This window comes from Pimephales promelas, chromosome 9, assembly GCF_988280905.1.
Source record: "Pimephales promelas chromosome 9, fPimPro1.hap1.1, whole genome shotgun sequence".
Lineage (NCBI taxonomy): Eukaryota > Metazoa > Chordata > Actinopteri > Cypriniformes > Leuciscidae > Pimephales > Pimephales promelas.
Window position 1 is genome coordinate 3,725,416 of NC_142777.1, and position 17,947 is coordinate 3,743,362.

A 17,947-nucleotide genomic window follows, 5' to 3' on the forward strand; every position below is an offset into this window, starting at 1 on the left:
AATTGATTGTTTTAGGCCATATTAGGTTAATTGAATTCTTTCTGATTATATGTGGGACTTGTCATTCTCATATTTTGTGTTACTTTGCCCTGAAGACGACCACTTGTTGGTCGAAACATGTTGGCTCGTGTACTTTTAAAATGATTTAAACTATACTAAAAGGCTTTTTAACTTTATCCTTCTCATTGAAAGCTTGACTGAGTGCCTGGGACCTGCTTTGCTTTTCTTTGTGTCTTTTCCCTACCAAGAGCACCCATCACAGATTTAATAACTTTACCTGAGCGCCTGGTTGAACCTTTTACACTCTTACATAATGTTTGGACAGGCTGAAGTGAATTACAAGGACAGTAATGGGCTTCGATGTGTATGGAAAGCAGGGTTTGTGCTTTGTTGCAGTTTCTCTGGCATTTCAGTGTTTTCTCTTCTGCCAACTGCTCCAAGAACACATTATTTGTGCTGTTTGGAAAGCAATCAGATGGTATATTAGATAAATGAAAGTCACTAACAGACGTGCTCTTTCTGTGTTGCTGCTAAAGAGCGCCTGCAGCGCGAGGATGAACCCATCTCCGGGTAAGCCTTTCGATTAATTTCGCATCATCCAAGCACATTAAACCAAAGTCAGTAATGTCTGAAGGGGTTAAACCGACAGAACGTCTGAAATGTCAAAACAGATCTGTGCATTACTGTGAACGCAGACTCGAAGATATCCCGCGGCCTATGATGTCATCGGTAATAATCGAACAGCAGTAATGTTAAGAAAAGAAAAAAAAAAACCTAGACACTAATTACGTATTTTTTTCCTATTTTACCGTTCTCTCACACACACACATACAGGTCCTTCTCAAAAAATTAGTATATTGTGATAAAGTTCATTATTTTCCATAATGTAATGATAAAAAATTAAACTTTCATTTATTTTACATTCAATGCAGTCCAAATGAAATATTTCAGGTCTTTTATTGTTTTAATACTGATGATTTTGGCATACAGCTCATGAAAACCACCATGGTAGTTTCACAGACAGTTACCATGAACATGACGGTAAATGGACAGCATTTATATAGCGCTTTCACAGACCCAATGGTCACCAATGCGCTTTACATTTTGCCTCACATTCACCCATTCACACACACATTCATTCAACCATTCATACACCGATGGCAGTGTCGGCCATTAATCTAATTCATGAAATATCTTTACATAATTTCATTAAATTAAATACAATTCGGATCAACTCCAGAATCTTAATAGGATTGAATCATGGGGTATCTAACGATTCCCACTCGTTTTCTGTTCGTTTTGATTTTTTTTTTTTACGAAAAAGAAAAAAATTAAATCAAATTTTTTTTTATCACAATGAAAATGGAGGGCCAAGTCAAGCGCATTGCATTATGGTCCAGATTATTGTGCACAGTGTGCTCTGGATGTGTATTTCTCTGGCTATTGTCCAGTATGCGTTCTGAAGTGTGTCACAGTGAACTGAACACTATGAACGCAGAAGCTCTCAGATGAAACCCTAATGGAGATTTCGGGGAGTGTGTGTGTGTGTGTGTCTCCTGACGTCCTGCTGAATGAAGAGCTACTCCTCTGTATTTATGCCTCAGTGCTCACAGATCCTCCGCAGCAGCACTGCAGTCTCACACACACACACACACCACCTGCACCTCCTCCAACACACTCGAGTGATGTCTGGCAGCCCGTCTCACAGCACAGAAACACAGTCATGGAGGGCCGCTGGATGGGGAGTAACGCATGCTAAAAACGACTCCAATTTGGTCAGATTTAACTAAACAAATAAAAAGCCATTTTTCCGCCATTTTTATCCGACAGGCAGTCAGGAGTGTTAGTAGATTAACGTTGGAGGATTCGAACTTGAAAAACAAAGTGTACTGACGTCTTCTTTTTAGCTCATTTATACAGTTCTGTTCACCAAATAAACATGAACGAACATCAGAATTCGTTTAAATTGTTTAAATTTGTTTAAATTATGTGATATTGTTTAAATTTCTTTTTTTCAAATGACCAAATTTGAAAGTTGAGACTTTTTCATATCAAACGTAAGCTGGTCTGTCCTGTCTCAGTGTGTTGTCAGTATCCTCTGCTGCGCGATGTGTTGTCCACTGCGTCAGAACATGGTGTGTGATGTGAGAGAGGCGTGGCTTGGCGGACATAGCAACAGTAACTAAAGGGGGCGGGTCTTTGCGAACAGACAATAGGTGGTTTGCAGTCACGTGATTGTGTTGACGCGCGGAACGCAGATGGAAGGCAAGAAGTGAAGAGCGCAAAGGACGAGATGGAGGAAAATCCGTACTGTACTACTTTAGACGCTATTACTAGAGAAATATATAAACAGAAAATCGAAACGTATGTTGGACGTGATCCTTACGTTATGAAGAGGACCGATTTTCAACTGAATTGAGAGATTTGGCTGTAGATGTCAGCAACTAACTCGTCTTACAGACATACTTTGACTTAACAAAGTTCGGAAACTGGTACATTACACAAATAGCCACATAAGTGTATTTAAACACCTGAATAATGTAATTATAAGCCACATAAATAATGTATTAACTCACATTTGACAGTGATCACTGCACACACACAGGCATTTTCCCATTCGGCTCCTCCCGACCGCAGACGTAGGTTTGCAAGGCAATTTTCCCAGTGTTTTTCTGTCAATTTCTTGTATTTTCCACCCTTTGGGCAAACGATAAAAACTCCTCGTGGTTTGATCGATTTGAGCAACCATAAACGACGCAAAACATAGGCATTTTGAGTTTGTTATAGTGCTTCCTAATGTAGAAAATCACTCCTGCCCTCCATTTGCATTTGTCGTCATGTGAAAACAAGCTATTAAGTCTATTAAATGAAACATTTTAAGTTTTTACTTCATTGGCACGAAACTTGGTAAAGGTTTATGGCACTTGCTGTGTGAACAGACACACTAGGGGTGTAACGGTACATGTATTCGTATTGAACCGTTTCGGTTCGAGGCTTCCGGTTAGGTACGCAGACAAACCGGACGATTCAAAAACACACATTTTCAAAGATACAAAATTGGCGCTGGCGCGGCCACCACAACGTTGTGCAACAAGCGTAATCAAAGCGGAACGAAACTGCGCTAAAACAATAACCAAAACATTATTTGTTCATCCTTCAAAGATGACTCCCATTTATAACCCTGAAAGTTTCAAGATGTAGGAAAACTTATTTAAAAATAATTTTTCTTTTAACAAATTTTCTTTCTTTCTGCTGTATAGAAAAACGCACCGAACCGTGATTTTTGTGTACCGTTACACCCCTAACACACACACACACACACACACACACACACATATAACACTAAAATGTATTTATCTGTAAGCAAGCGTCAATACCTTGAACACACTTATATTGTAAGCGTTCAAAAATGACGTAAATGGGAAGCTAATCTCATCTCTTGGTAGGGTTGGGTATCGAGAATCGAGTATCGATTGGAACCGGGACTAACTTTTCGTTTTTCCCGGAATCGTTCAAAAGTTAAAATTTTCGATTCCTAGTTTCGATATTCACAGTTCGCTGAGCGGAAGAAGAAACCGCTGAGGAGAAGCGTCTACCGGAAGTGTTGGCATAACCGCGCGAACATGTGTAGCTTACGTCGGCGGTCCAAAGTGTGGCTTCACTTTTCTAAAAAATAACGAAATCTCGGCAAAATGCAAAATTTGTGACAAAAGGAGTATTTCCTTCAGAAAGGCCGTTGGTTAGCAAGGTTAGCTAAACTTTTTTGACCCTACCTCTTAAAAGAATCGGAATCGAGAATCATTAGGAACCGGAATCGAAACAAGGAATCGGAATCAGAATCGTTCAAATTCAAACAATACCCAACCCGCCTACTCTCTCTTGGAAACGTTTGGTAGTGCGCACAAACAAACTTGTACTGAAAACTATTTTTTTTAAATAACATCTAATTTGGAACACAGCTCGTTTAGATTTATGGGTACGATTTTCTCACAAAAAACAATCAGTATGTACAAAAAGTAAACAAATATTGCTATTTTTAAAACGCAGGATGAATTGCATTAAGGAGTCACTTGTAAGACCTAACCTTAGCCTGGTCATCAGTGTTGGGTGTAACTAATTACTAAGTAATTAGTTACTGTAATTTAATTACTTTTCCCTTGAAAATGTAAAGTAAGGGATTACTCTTCATTTATCTGTAATTTAATTACAGTTACTTCTGATGTAATTGAGGTAAATACTGTGTATAGATCAATCCGATCTCACAGCGATTCGTATGCATTTTGAGTCTAAATCGTACGACCCGTACAAATTCGTATGAATTATTGTAAAATATGTATGAAAAAAGTGTGAAATGTCATGAGATCAGATACAAAAAAATCGTGGGTTTAACATCAAAATGTATTCTGATATTAAAAAGTATGTTTTATGATGTAACCTTCTCCACTTTGGTCAGTTTAAGGATAATTCATGCAATTTTATAGTATTTATTTGAAAGACTTAAAACAGATTCATGTCCTTGTATTATTCAGCTGGTTGAGATTGATATGGGATTTTGAAAGTAATTAGTAATTAAAAGTAATTAAATAATTTTTAGACAGAGTACTTAGTACAGTAATCTAATTACACTGTTGAAGAGGTAATTAGTAACAAGTAATTAATTACTTTTTTAGAGTAACTTACCCAACACTGCTGGTCATATTCATGAGTTTGATGATACTTTCAAATGAACAGGCAAAAACGCAAAACTACCCAAACAAGCTACAAACAGCATCCAGAGAGAGCGACTAAACCGAAAGGTGACCTTGAGCTTCCGCTCTTTCTCCCTGAACACTTCTGACATGTTTAGCCTCAGCTCATTCTCCATCCAATTATCTGCCAAAATATCATCATTTATTCAACACACTTGAAAAGAAAGCAAAGAATCTGATGCAGCAATTCTGCAAAACCTCTCACAGAGCTCATCTATATGCCCAGGGGACTGATCACACACACACACACACACACAGCGCAACATAAACCTTGTTCAAGGAGAACTGCCGCTAAAGTTGTACCTCTCAGTGTCGTAACATCATAAACCTACACTAACGGTAATGGTAGAGATTCAGAGGTGAAAACACCGAAAAATAAACATCCATTTAAAATATCTATTTGTATAATTTTAGACCGACCTATCATGATCGTTGTGGTATTTGTTCCTATATAAAAAAAAATGTATCTGGGTTGGGTATCTGTGTGTGCTGTAACTGTCTGACGCACCCACCGCTAGCCTAGCTTAGCAGAAAGACTGGATGTAAATGGATACAGCTAGCATACTAATCCTAATAAGGGACAAAATAACGCAAACATTTTCCTGTTTACATGTTGTGACTTGTATATTCACAGAGTGTACAAATAACAAGGTCATATGAGACACAGCCATCTTTTAACCATATAAATATTAGTGCTTCGCCTTCTGAGAACATAGCTCCCAATATTTATACGGTTAAAAGATGGCTGTGTCTCATATCAACTTGTTATTTGTACACTCTGTGAATATACAAATCACAACATGTAAATAGGAAAATGTTTGCGTTATTTTGTCTCTTATTGGGATTATGCTAGCTGTATCCATTTACATCCAGTCTTTGTGCTAAGCTAGGCTAGCAGTGGGTGCGTCAGATAGAGTTACAGCACACACAGAGATGAAAAAGGTATGTATGGACTTATCTAACTCTGGGGGATATGCTGAATAAGCTAAAGTACCAAAAAAACTTGGAGTGTTCCTTTAAACTCATCTGATTAAGTTAAAGACCACCCTACCCATAATCCTGAGAGGAGAACCCCCAATAAGAGATGTTGGCATTGCAGCAATCGCCTTAGCATCGAGTATCTATACATTAGCTAGGTAACATTTACACGTTTGCAAGAGGAATTGTGATTAAGAGGACATTATCTGTCATTATTCACGTCTTTACTCCAAACCTGTATGACTTGTCTTGTCAGAACACAAAAGCAGCAATATCTGAAAATGGTTGCTTTTTCAAATGTAATGAAACAATTGGTCACATTGAAATGATATTTCACACAAAAAAACTATAAAGATAACTAACGGTAGGCGTATTAGCGTTCACACCAATGCACAATATCATTATGTTAACTAAGAGTTGTATCAAGATCTGCCGCTTTAAATGCTCGAGCTCTTTAAAGCAGGATGGATTCTGATTGGCTGTCAATGTTTTTGACATTCATCAGCCTTAAAAAAAATCATTCTGAACGTGATTCCAACGATATAGTTTCTCTGTGCCTTTATAGTTGCGGTGTGTGGGCTATTCTTCGTTAGAACTATACTTTACAGTTATCGTCCTTGGTGTGAACAGGCCTTGATGTCAGAAAAAATTAATCCCGAAAATCCTTTAAAAACTAGGAATGCCTCTTCTCACTGCAGAGCCTCATTGAAGACCTAATGTAGATTGAGCTAGAAAGGAAACTTACTTCATGATGTATTTGGCTCTGTCCACCGTCTGAGCCTTGATCTTCACCAGGAGGGGGTGATGACCATACGTCTCGTTCTTCCACTGCCCATAGAGGCGATACCTAATCACACAAAACAGAACAGATTCGAGTGTAAGGCAATGCAAACATGTGTCAGTCATCAAGGCATTCAATCTGTGTATAAGGAGAGTATACAGTGATGTGAATAAGTTTGGACACCCATGCTAAAGTTGCCTAAAAACAGGAATAAAAAAAAATCATCTTTTGGATATTGAAAGGGGTGATGAACTGAGAAATCAAATTTTCCTTGAGCTTTTGATATCTAAGAGGTTATCATATTATAAGAATATATTGTAAGTTTCAGAACTGAAAACGTCCTTGTTAGTCCAATAAAAGCTTTTATTTACACCAGCCTCTGAAAACGTCTCGTTTTTCAAAGTGGGAAACTATGATGTCGAAGGGGTTAAAACACCACCCCCGCAGAAGAAGATCAACACCTACTTCAACACGGCCGGTTTAGCCCCGCCCACCGATTCACGCATTACACGCATAGCTAAGTAGCCTAACATACATGCCTACCTCGTGATGACAAACCGGATCGATCTAACGAGCAATGTGTGCAGTGCCTGGTTGTGGATGAAGACAGTCACTGCATAAGCTTCCTCTGGCTTCCAATAGGACTTCATGGATAAACTTTATTTTTAATGACGTTCCAGCTGATGAGGGTAAAACATCGTCGCCTGTTCGCTTCATTTCACTGAGGATTGTTTTGTCAACAAGACTGGATTTGCAGAGCGATTAAGAGTAAAGAACACGCTGTGCCGTCTATATTGGATCTGACAGGAATTGTGCAACACACGGACTCTGGGTCGAACATGTATGGGCGAATCCGGTTGCCATTTTACAACATTGGACGTTTTCCCTCACATACACCGACGGGTGATTTAAACTCATTATAATATGCAAAACTGTTCTCCACTCGCAGCAGTGGGCGTTTACTTCCAAGTCTTCAGTGCGACACGCCCATAAAAACCGAGCGTTTTTCAGGAAGGCTCACAACTTGGGTACAAAATAGCCTATTACTTGTTCATTTTGATGTTTTTGAATGCAAAAACCAAGCGAACGTCTTAAGTTGACCTCAGACAACAATATAATAACATTTTAAAAGCCAGTTCATGACCCCTTTAATGCCTTAATTAGAAAAATGAGGAAAACTCCAACCTTTAAGGACATACATTTTCTTTGTGAATGAATAATGTATCATAAATAAATAAATGTTTTTCCTTAAAATACAGGGTGCATAAGTCATTGCCCCCCTATGTTAAATTCCCATAGAGTCAGGCAGAATTTTATTTTTAAAAGCCAGTTATTTCATGGATCCAGGATAATATGAATCCTGATAAAGTTCCCTTGGCCTTTGGAATTAAAATATCCCCACATCATCACACACCTTCCACCACACCGAGAGATTGGCATGGGGTACTTTCCATAAGATCATCTTTCAATGCAAATCCAAGGCCAAGGGAACTTCATCAGGATGCATATTATCCTGGATCCATGAAATAACTGGCTTTTAAAAATAAAAATCTGCCTGACTCTATGGGAATTTAACATAGGGGGGCAATGACTTATGCACCCTGTATTTCAAGGAAAAACATTTATTTATTTATGATACATTATTCATTCATAAAGAAAATTTGTGTGTTTAAATGTTGGAGTTTTCCTCATTTTTCTAATTAAGGCATTAAGATCAATATCCAAAAGATGATTTTTTATTCCTCTTTTTAGGCAACTTTAGCATATGACGAGGGAACAGCAATGAAACAGCCTCATGTTCTTCAGCTGGTGTATGACTATACATATAATCATTTGATATAAAGACACCCATGATAAAACAACACATAACATTTCACATCTATGATCATGTTTAACAGTTACAAGCAGATACATAGCTGGACTATGACACTATATATATATATGAAGAGTTCAGATGCAAAAGCCTCTAAGTGCCATTTGAAATTTTCTTCTAGAATGATCATTTTTATCAAGCTTGTATATTTAAGTTCAGTAATTTCACTTAAATTGCAATTGTCATTTAAGTGAAATTACTGAACTTAAATATACAAGCTTGATAAAAATGATCATTCTAGAAGAAAATTTCAAATGGCACTTAGAGGCTTTTGCATCTGAACTCTTCATATATATAAAACAGGTCAGGCAGAGCTACAGATGAGGAGGGCAGGGCTGTGTGATGAGCAGACCGTACCTGTGCTGGTAGGGGAAGAGTTTGAAGAAGCCCCAGATCTCCTCAGACATGCAGGCGTTGCACTCCATGAGTGAGAGAGACGGTAACAACACCTGATCAGCAATACTGAGAAAACAGCTCAGCAGAGTGTCCTGCCAGAGACACAGACACATCCGTCACGTCATGTACATCTACACCACTGCTTTAATCAAGGGCCTGTAATAGTTAGACCGGCAAATTAAAGTAATCTTAAGCATTAATTCTTTTAAAAAGAGGACCAAGGATTGGTTATTAGAGAGGGTAGCGAAACAGAACCAGGAGCCAGTTACCATCTATAATTTTGCTTATTTAAGAAAATGTTTGTATAGTATGTTGTCATTGATTAATCACACAATATGTAATTGTCTTCTCTTGACGTTATGTGTAAGAGGACCACAATGGAAATAAGTCCTGGACTTTATTGTGTTTTAATCCTCGATTGTATTTTGATGCCTTTTGTTTTTACGTTTTAAGGCTTTCTTGATATAATTAAAATCAAAAATAAAAATAGTAATATCTGTCATATCTGGCCTGTGTGCAACCGCTTATGAATCTCTCAAGAGAGCTTATTTGACCATTACAAGAGCAGTCAGTAATCCAAGACAATCGCATACAAATACATTAGCAGCTGTTCAGTGTTAAAAATGATTAACGATATTTTTTTTAGTGATCGACCGATATATCGGCCGGCCGATATATCGGGCCGATATTTGAAGTTTTTACGTGTATCGGAATCGGCCGATACACCGCTGCGCGTTCGCCGATAGTTTTTTTTCCCCCGGCGTTATTTATAGACAGGCGGCCACGGGCAGCTCTGTGCTGCTAGAGACGCTGCAGTTCACGTGCCCCGCCCTCCTCCACTAGCAGAGTGCAACCTGCTCTTCACGAGAATGGTAACTTAAACTTTCAAAGGATCTTTTAAATGTTTGACTGCTGAAATATTGTCAAACACTTTGAAAATGGAAACACGTCGCCCTATAACTGTTATGTGCTTGCAACTAAGCAAGTTTGTGGGTCCAAATGGAAAACGCCAATGCCTCGTCTATAAAACTTAACTGCTTGCCATTGTATTAGGGAGCTGCAAATAGCTAAGGTGTAGGTTATCCGTTCAGTATGCATTAGGACTGTCTATGAATATTCTACATTCGAATATGTATTAATTTTGAAGGTGAAAATTAATATTTGAATATGGAAAAACACGCCCGCGGTTGCAGACTAATAACGTTACCACAGCTGCACAGCTCGCTCGGAGCGCTCACTGTCGGTTCTATACTGTGAAACTTGAAACTTCAATCACTGAATGAAGCCTGCTATATTTGCGACACGAGTCGCGACTCGCAACCTTAAATTGCTTGCACAAAACTCTTGTTTAGCACTCAACATTTGTTTGTTGTTCATTTAACCGACGCGCAGAGAGCGTGAGGGCGAGAGAGAGAGAGAGAGAGAGAGAGTGCCTGAGCAAGTCCAGGCGAGAGAGTGAGCTCTGCGGTCTTGGCCATTAGTTGATTTAGTTTGCTTTTTAATACGTTGTTAAATATGTTTAAACTCAAATAAACTATCTAATACTAGTAGTTATGTCTCTTTGCATTAATGTGTCCTGTTATTGACGTAATGCGCGTCAACAACAAAACGCGCTACGGGATGTTCGAATATGTTTTTTAGAGGGAAAATGCAAACGCCATTTGAGTAATTTTGACAGCCCTAGTATGCATACGGGTGCTGTAACGAACACTGGTCATAGGATTAAGTAATGCCAACGTTGTTCAGTGTTTTTTGTGGATATTTATTCAGCGCTCTCCTGGCTGAGGTTTGGACGCGTGTGGTGTGTGTCTCCCTCGCCATCGCAGTGATATAAAGAGACTAGACATGCTCATTTTATTTTATGTAGAAAAATTGAAACCATGCAGTATATAGTTCGTTTCTTTTAAAATGAAGTACAGTGTGCACTGTGCACTTTATTATGCTGGTTGCTACTGTGTGCAATAGTGTAATTATTTAATTTATGCTTAAATATTTATTTTCAGCACTGAACTTTTTTTGTTCTACTTTATGTTTTTAATATTTGTTAAATTGTTTATCTACTTCTTCTTGTTCTACCTCACATGTTTTTACTATTTGTTAAATATTAATTTTTGAAGTTAATTAAATGTTACTTTTATTAAATTGAGACCTGTAACATTTGTTAACATCATGTTATTTTTAAGATGTAAATTGAGGGAGCAAAATGTATCGGCTCCAAATATCGGCTCAAGAAAATCGGCAGCCCGTATCGGTCATCGGCTAAGGCTGATGGGGAAAAAATCGGTATCGGTATCGGCACTAAAAAATCCATATCGGTCGATCCCTAATTTTTTTGGGAAGAATCTATTAGGGATGCACGATATTTTGACCCCCATATCGGTATCGGATAAATATACGTTTATCGGCCCGATAAGAAAATGTGGCTGATTTATTAAAGCCGGATTATCTCCTTCAGCTGAGACTCTTCATCATGATGGTTATGAATTGCTTGAAATATGATTGAAATCACTTCAAAAGTGGAAAATACAGTTAATGCAACATGCAGAAATGTCATATAGGCTACAGAAAACTATTATGAGAACGTCATTATAATTGTGTGATTGAGACATGATGAGATTTTTGTAATCAGGCTCTCATTTAGATTTATCGGCCAATATATTGGATATCGGCTTTCAAATATAAAGAGTTAACGGTTAGTTTAATTGAACAGTTTCAATTGGTGCCAAAAATATCAAATACACTTTACAGTCAGCGCTGACCTTCCAACGACAAATAAAGCAATAAACCGTTGCTGTTTTTATACAACTTTAGACTCCCACTTATGACTCACCGTTTTGTCCTTGATTTCTTGTCTGCTTTCAGCTTGGTACTGAGAGAATGAGAGAGAGAGAGAGAGAGACAGAATGATCAATAGAGGCTAACCGGCAATAAATTGAGACTACACAACTCCGAAGAGCTAATACAGCCCTGATATAAAGCTCATCAACCTCTGGGACACACCATTACATGCTCTCACTGCCAAAAAACACACAAGTGCAATTATGTAACAACACTGGAGGAAGTCCATGAGCATAATGAACAGAAGTGAGAAGTGCTGAATCATTTCTACATTTATGTGAACAAACACTCACAACCATTGTATAGCCAATATTATGATGGTAATAGTTTTGTGCATCACCAATAAACATCTATCCATCAGCCAAATCTAAACACGGACAGATGTGAAGTGTAAACATGATGTAAAGATGTTTCCAAAAGTACCTTTTTTAAAACGTTTTAGCCAGTGTTGGGTGTAACTAATTACTAAGTAATTAGTTACTGTAATTTAATTACTTTTCCCTTGAAAATGTAAAGTAAGGGATTACTCTTCATTTATCTGTAATTTAATTACAGTTACTTCTGATGTAATTGAGGTAAATAAATACTGTGTAAAGATCAATCCGATCTCACAGCGATTCGTATGCATTTTATGAGGTGTCTAAATATTACGACCGCACTCGTACAAATTCGTATGAATTATTGTAAAATATGTATGAAAAAAGTGTGAAGTGTCATGAGATCAGACATAAAACAATAGTGGGTTTAACATCAAAATGTATTGTCTGATGATAAAAAGTATGTTTCATAATGTAACCTTCTCCACCTTGGTCAGTTTAAGGATAATTCATGCAGTTTTATAGTATTTATTTGAAAGAATTAAAACAGATTCATGTCTATCCTTGTATTATTCAGCTGGTTGAGATTGATATGGGATTTTGAAAGTAATTAGTAATTAAAAGTAATTAAATACCTTTTAGAGAGATTAATTAGTACAGTAATCTAATTACACTGTTGAAGAGGTAATTAGTAACTAGTAATAAGTTACTTTTTTAGAGTAACTTACCCAACACTGGTTTTAGCCACTGCAAAGCAAAATAATACGCAGAAACGCTGAAGATATAATTGCGTGTGTGTGTCAGTCCTCACCTCTTTCATGAAACTCTTGCCCAGCCGCACGATCTTGGCGAAGAGGATGGGGTCATGGGACAGGTGAGGGCCCAGGTAACACAGCATGGTGAACACGTCCCTGGAGAGGTCCTCGAAGGTTTCGGCCGGGCGAGGGGCCTGTTTGTTCCTCAGAGGCCTCATCAAACCACCTTTGGCACCTTTGGGGACCGCAGCCCTAAACAAACACCACACACACACAGAGCTGAGCTATAAAGATCTGTAGTCTGCTCTACACATGTGCTTCTGTCTCTGCGAGGCGTGACGCGTTTGTCCGCTTAGGGCCACTGTAGAAACATGTCAGTGCATTTCAATGCAAGGGGACCCGCGGTGTGTGTAGATAGTAGGGCTGGGTATTGAGACAAATTTCACAATTCGATTCGATTTCGATTCACAAGCTTGCAATTCGATTCAACTTCGATTACGATTCAATTCGATTCTTATTTTGGATATCAGTTACAATAAATGGCATATTGTATGTTTTACAATTTGCAGTATGACGTTATCCATTGCTCATCATAGACTAGCGAACCACAAAGCTAGCTAATGCCACCATCATCAGTCTCTTCTGTTGGGACATAAAAGAAACAAGTTTCTTTTTAAAATGCATTAGCATATTATTGTAGTTAAAACTCATAACTACAAATAACTAAAAAGAAATCTGTTAATGTTTTGTTGCGCGTTTCTGAAATAAATAAAAATATCAGCCGATATATCGGAATACCAGATTTTAAAACCAACAAATATTTGTATCGGTATCGGCCTTCAAAATCCTTTATCGGTCGTGCTCTAATACATATTGGTGTATTGTGGGGGTGGATAAGACACATGCCTTTGGTGTGAGAGACACAGGTTCGAATCCACTGTGAGACACCAGTGGCGTGCGACCTCTGACATATATAACGATTGTAAATCGCTTTGGATAAAAGCGTCAGCTAAATGAATAAATGTACATATTGTTTCAAAGCAGCTTTACAGAAAGTGCCTAAACATTTGGATCTGTGATGGCAATCTGAATGATGGAGTGGTGGCTGTACACGAGTGCCCGGGACAGTGAACACGTGTGTGTGTGTGTGTACCTGCGGTAGAGCGGCTCAACGGTCAGGTGGAGCAGTTGGCACAGAGCGATGGCGATGGCCCTGTGGGAGGTGGCGTAGAAGGCTGGCATCTGATCCATGATGCTGTGAGCGTGCTGCCAGTCCCCGATCTTCAGCAGAGCCTCCAGCAGACCCAGCTTCTGGTTATCAGGAGGCTGACACGAGAGGGAGACACATTAGAGGAGCGCAGGACACACACACACATGCGCCATCATTACATGCTCTTCTGCCAGGAGGCTGAGGGATTCTTATCTTCAGAGACACACACACACCTGTGAACATCTGTGTTGTTCCTTAGTCACACTAATGCAGTCTAATTATCCACATCAACTACTGCAAAACCTGGGTTTATATGTTTTCATAACACAAGACCACATGAAACTATACTCATAGCGCATTCTTTCCTTTAACATAAACATGCTTTGAATGTCTTGATTTATCCACTTTTTTGGATAACGGTTTTGTTTTTCGTTAGTGTCATCAATGGGAGGTTTTCCATGCAAATTGTTCTGATTCCACTTTATTTTTACATTCTTGAAATCGGAAACGGTTGAATCTGTTTCATTCAATGTTACATGTGAAGTAACTAGGGCTGGGTAATAAATATCGATTTCTCGATATTAATCGGTTCTCATTTTTACGAACCGATATCGATTCTTAAATCTCAAGAATCGATTAGTCATCCTGTTTCATTTGAATGAATGGGACATTGTATCGCGGCTGCGCACATCCAAAAAAAATAAAAAATAAGTAAATAAATAAATAAAAATCACAATAATCTTTGTCCTTTGTTACTATTGATATGAAACAAAGTCTCAATTTTTTAAATTACGTCCATTTTCTTTAGAAATTCAAAAACATAAATAGCGTTTTGGCGCTGTGGCGTGAGATCGCTCTGGAGAAGCAGCAGCGCTGATCTCTCTTCCAGTCAGTGCGAAATAAACATGAATGAGCATCTGAAAGTGTGTTAATAGATAGAGTACAACTTATCGAAATCCGTATCATGTCACATTGATTCGCTCAATCAGCGTTTCAACCGTGGAAAGACGTCAGTTAAACAGCTTGTAATCAATGTCATCGTCATATTTACCTCAGAAAACCCACATAAACTCGTTAGTCAGCTAGAAAAAATAACTCCAGAGAGGAGCATTTTGCTAAATATATACACCATATTACATGTGCATTATAATCTTAAAGTTCTTCAATATTTAATGCATATTTGAATAAATCTGGCAAGTTTTTTATGACAGCCACCATTTAAATGTTTATATTTCATATAATCTTCTTATTATAAAAATAAATAAAAGTGTAATTTAAGTGTTTGTATAGCTACAAAACAGTGAATTATTATTATTACCTTCATTTTAGGCTAATGAAGCCTATAGGCTACAACTAGACTCCCATAGTTTACAGCATTAGTTAAGAGATTTGATTCCCTTGAGAAAATTTGCCATTTATTGGAAATGATATCCAAAATAATTCGATATTGAATCGAATCGTAATCGAAATCGAATTGCAAGCTTGTGAATCGAAAACGAATCGAATTGTGAAATTTGTCTCAAAACCCAGCCCTAGAAGTAACATTGAATCAAAATACTATTTGTAAAAAAATAGAATTTAAAAAAAACAACAATAAATTACATTATTATATGATTAATTATTCAGACCTGGTTTGACATATTCATTGTCAATACGAAAGGATAACTTTTAAATGGCAATCAATAATAAAGCATCCTCTAAATTATCCTTGAGCAGGAATCAAGGGGTCATATCATGGAAAACACGATATTCTTGCTCTGTTGAAATAGAATAACTTTATTGTAATATTTAGAAATAACTTTTCTATGAATTAATTTATTTTGAAAAAGGGCTTTTATGTTTAAAGCCACTTTAGACTGGAATAATTTACCTTCCGATATTAGATCCATCACTTCATTTGGGATGTTTAAGCATACTTTGTCTCCTTATTTTATGACTAACTGCTCTTGTAATGTATGATGCTGACACAGAATGCTTATATATATATATACACTATATACAATGTTTTTCTGCCAATTTGATCTAGTGGTTGTAAAGTTCTGCATCTCGTTTTTTTTTTTGTGTGTGTGGTTCTGTATGTACTTGTTTGTCAAATAAGTGTAATTGTTGTTGTTTTTGTTTGTTTATTTGATTCGTGTTCTTTTGTGATGGCTGTGATGTACTTTAGGACCCCCTCGAAAACGAGATGTTGCATCTCAAGGGGTTTATCCTAATCAAATAAATTATCATTTTATTATTATATTTCTATATTATTCTAATATATTTATATTTTCTAAATACCAAGTTCAAAACCACATCAAAAGTTAAATAAAATGAAATGCACATTACAGATTTGGTCTCCCAAATAAGCAAATTTTATAAAACATTATATTAATTATAAATAGACAAACTAATATATATATATATATATATATATATATATATATGTGTGTGTGTGTGTGTGTGTGTAATGATTATTGTGCTTTATGCCACATTTGGTCGTGCGCACCTTCTGTTCCTATCTGAAAGCCCAAACTTAACATCCAAATCAGCCAAATAAGTGAGTGTTGTAAAAAGCCGGTTTGGTAAATATCCTTGTACACACAGTTGGTTTTGTCTTTAGTGAATGTAAACACTGAGAAAGAGCATGTGTGTATCAGTATATTAGATCTGTGAAGCTCTTATAGTGACAGCAGCCTAATAATCAAACAACAGATATAATCATTCGCTACTCTTGAATGACTAAACTGTAGATTTAATAAGGATTAGTCTATATTTAATGTATTTTAGATTAGATTAGATAGTATTGTTGTTTTGTTGTATTTTCGTCAGTTTGTTTGTAATTTAGCTTCTTAGTTCTTATTGTATTGCTGGGTGTTAACTTCTCTTCTAGTCAAGTCAAGTCATCCTCATATATATATAGCACTTTTAACCATGTAGATTATTTAAAAGCAGCTTTACAGAGATTTGGTTTTAAAGCGGTTCTTGAATAATGTTATTTTCCAGCTAAAGTTAGTTTTGATTGATTCACTTCCATTGAAATGATAAATTCCCAACAAACCATGCCTAAACAAACTAGTCTTACCTATACATTTTGATACAGAATTGTATTTTATTTTATCACTCAGGATTTTTACTTCATTTTTTCTGAAGTATTGATAATAACGACATTTAAAATGACTCACATGGTGAAATAAGATTATCACCCACCACTGATCGAGTTAAATAATCGTGATTTCAAAATTGAGCAAAATGATCATGATTGTTCCCATAATCACGCAGCCCTACGTACTTCTGAATAATGATCCGGACGTTTTTCACGTCTATCGCACAGCCTTTTAAAGGTCTGCATACATTCTGTATGCATCATCTGTCATGACACAGTCTAGATTTAATTTAAAGCATTAACTTCGTACACAGCATGACTAATTTGCAGCTTATCTCTGCGTCTGGAAGCGCGTTTAGTGACTCAGCCTGTCAGACGGAGCGTCCCTGAGAGCATGAGTATCTGCTGTGATCAAGCACCTGATCAGCAGAGCAAAAGACATTATATAACGCTGACATTTACATGGATTTATACCATTAAATGCTAAATGCTAACTCTTCTGTGGTCTGGTGTCAACAAACTAATCTTCTGTCAATTTGGGACAGCCAGTTAATTTCTGGGAGGTAGGTGAATTAAAGAGGTCAATTAAAGCTGCAAGCAGCATTTATCGGTGTTCAAGCAGTTCAGATCTTTAAGGCATTTAAGCACAAAAGCATCAAAAGACATTAAGTTGTATGTAGCAAGCATGATATACTACATTTCAGTGTGATATTCCATAATTAACCATGTTCCAATATGATTTATCATAATTTACCATGTTAAAATATGATTTACTACAGTTTAGTTCACACACTCATTTTCAACTTCAGGATCATAGTCACTTTTTACTAAATGTGGTTGTAAATGTTAATAGATTGAATTGAGAAAGTTATACTATGAATTATAGTTGAGTATTGTGAAAAAAAAATAATAATTTAAACAGCAGCGGGCAGTAAAACACCACTCATTGGCCACCTATAATCCGAT

General features: G+C 37.1%; 1 protein-coding gene across 5 annotated transcripts in view; it reads right to left on the minus strand.

Moving 5' to 3' along the window:
- Positions 1–17,947, minus strand: part of thoc2 (THO complex 2) — a 173,314-nt gene that overhangs the window by 93,729 nt on the left and 61,638 nt on the right. For all 5 annotated transcript variants that reach the window (XM_039694123.2, XM_039694122.2, XM_089134684.1 and 2 more), the window contains exons 11-15: positions 13,840–14,012; positions 12,743–12,938; positions 11,607–11,645; positions 8,738–8,868; positions 6,472–6,573 (exon numbers count right to left, since the gene is read on the minus strand). In XM_039694123.2, coding sequence (XP_039550057.2) covers positions 6,472–6,573; positions 8,738–8,868; positions 11,607–11,645; positions 12,743–12,938; positions 13,840–14,012 — 641 coding nt within the window. The remainder of the gene's footprint in view (positions 1–6,471; positions 6,574–8,737; positions 8,869–11,606; positions 11,646–12,742; positions 12,939–13,839; positions 14,013–17,947) is intronic.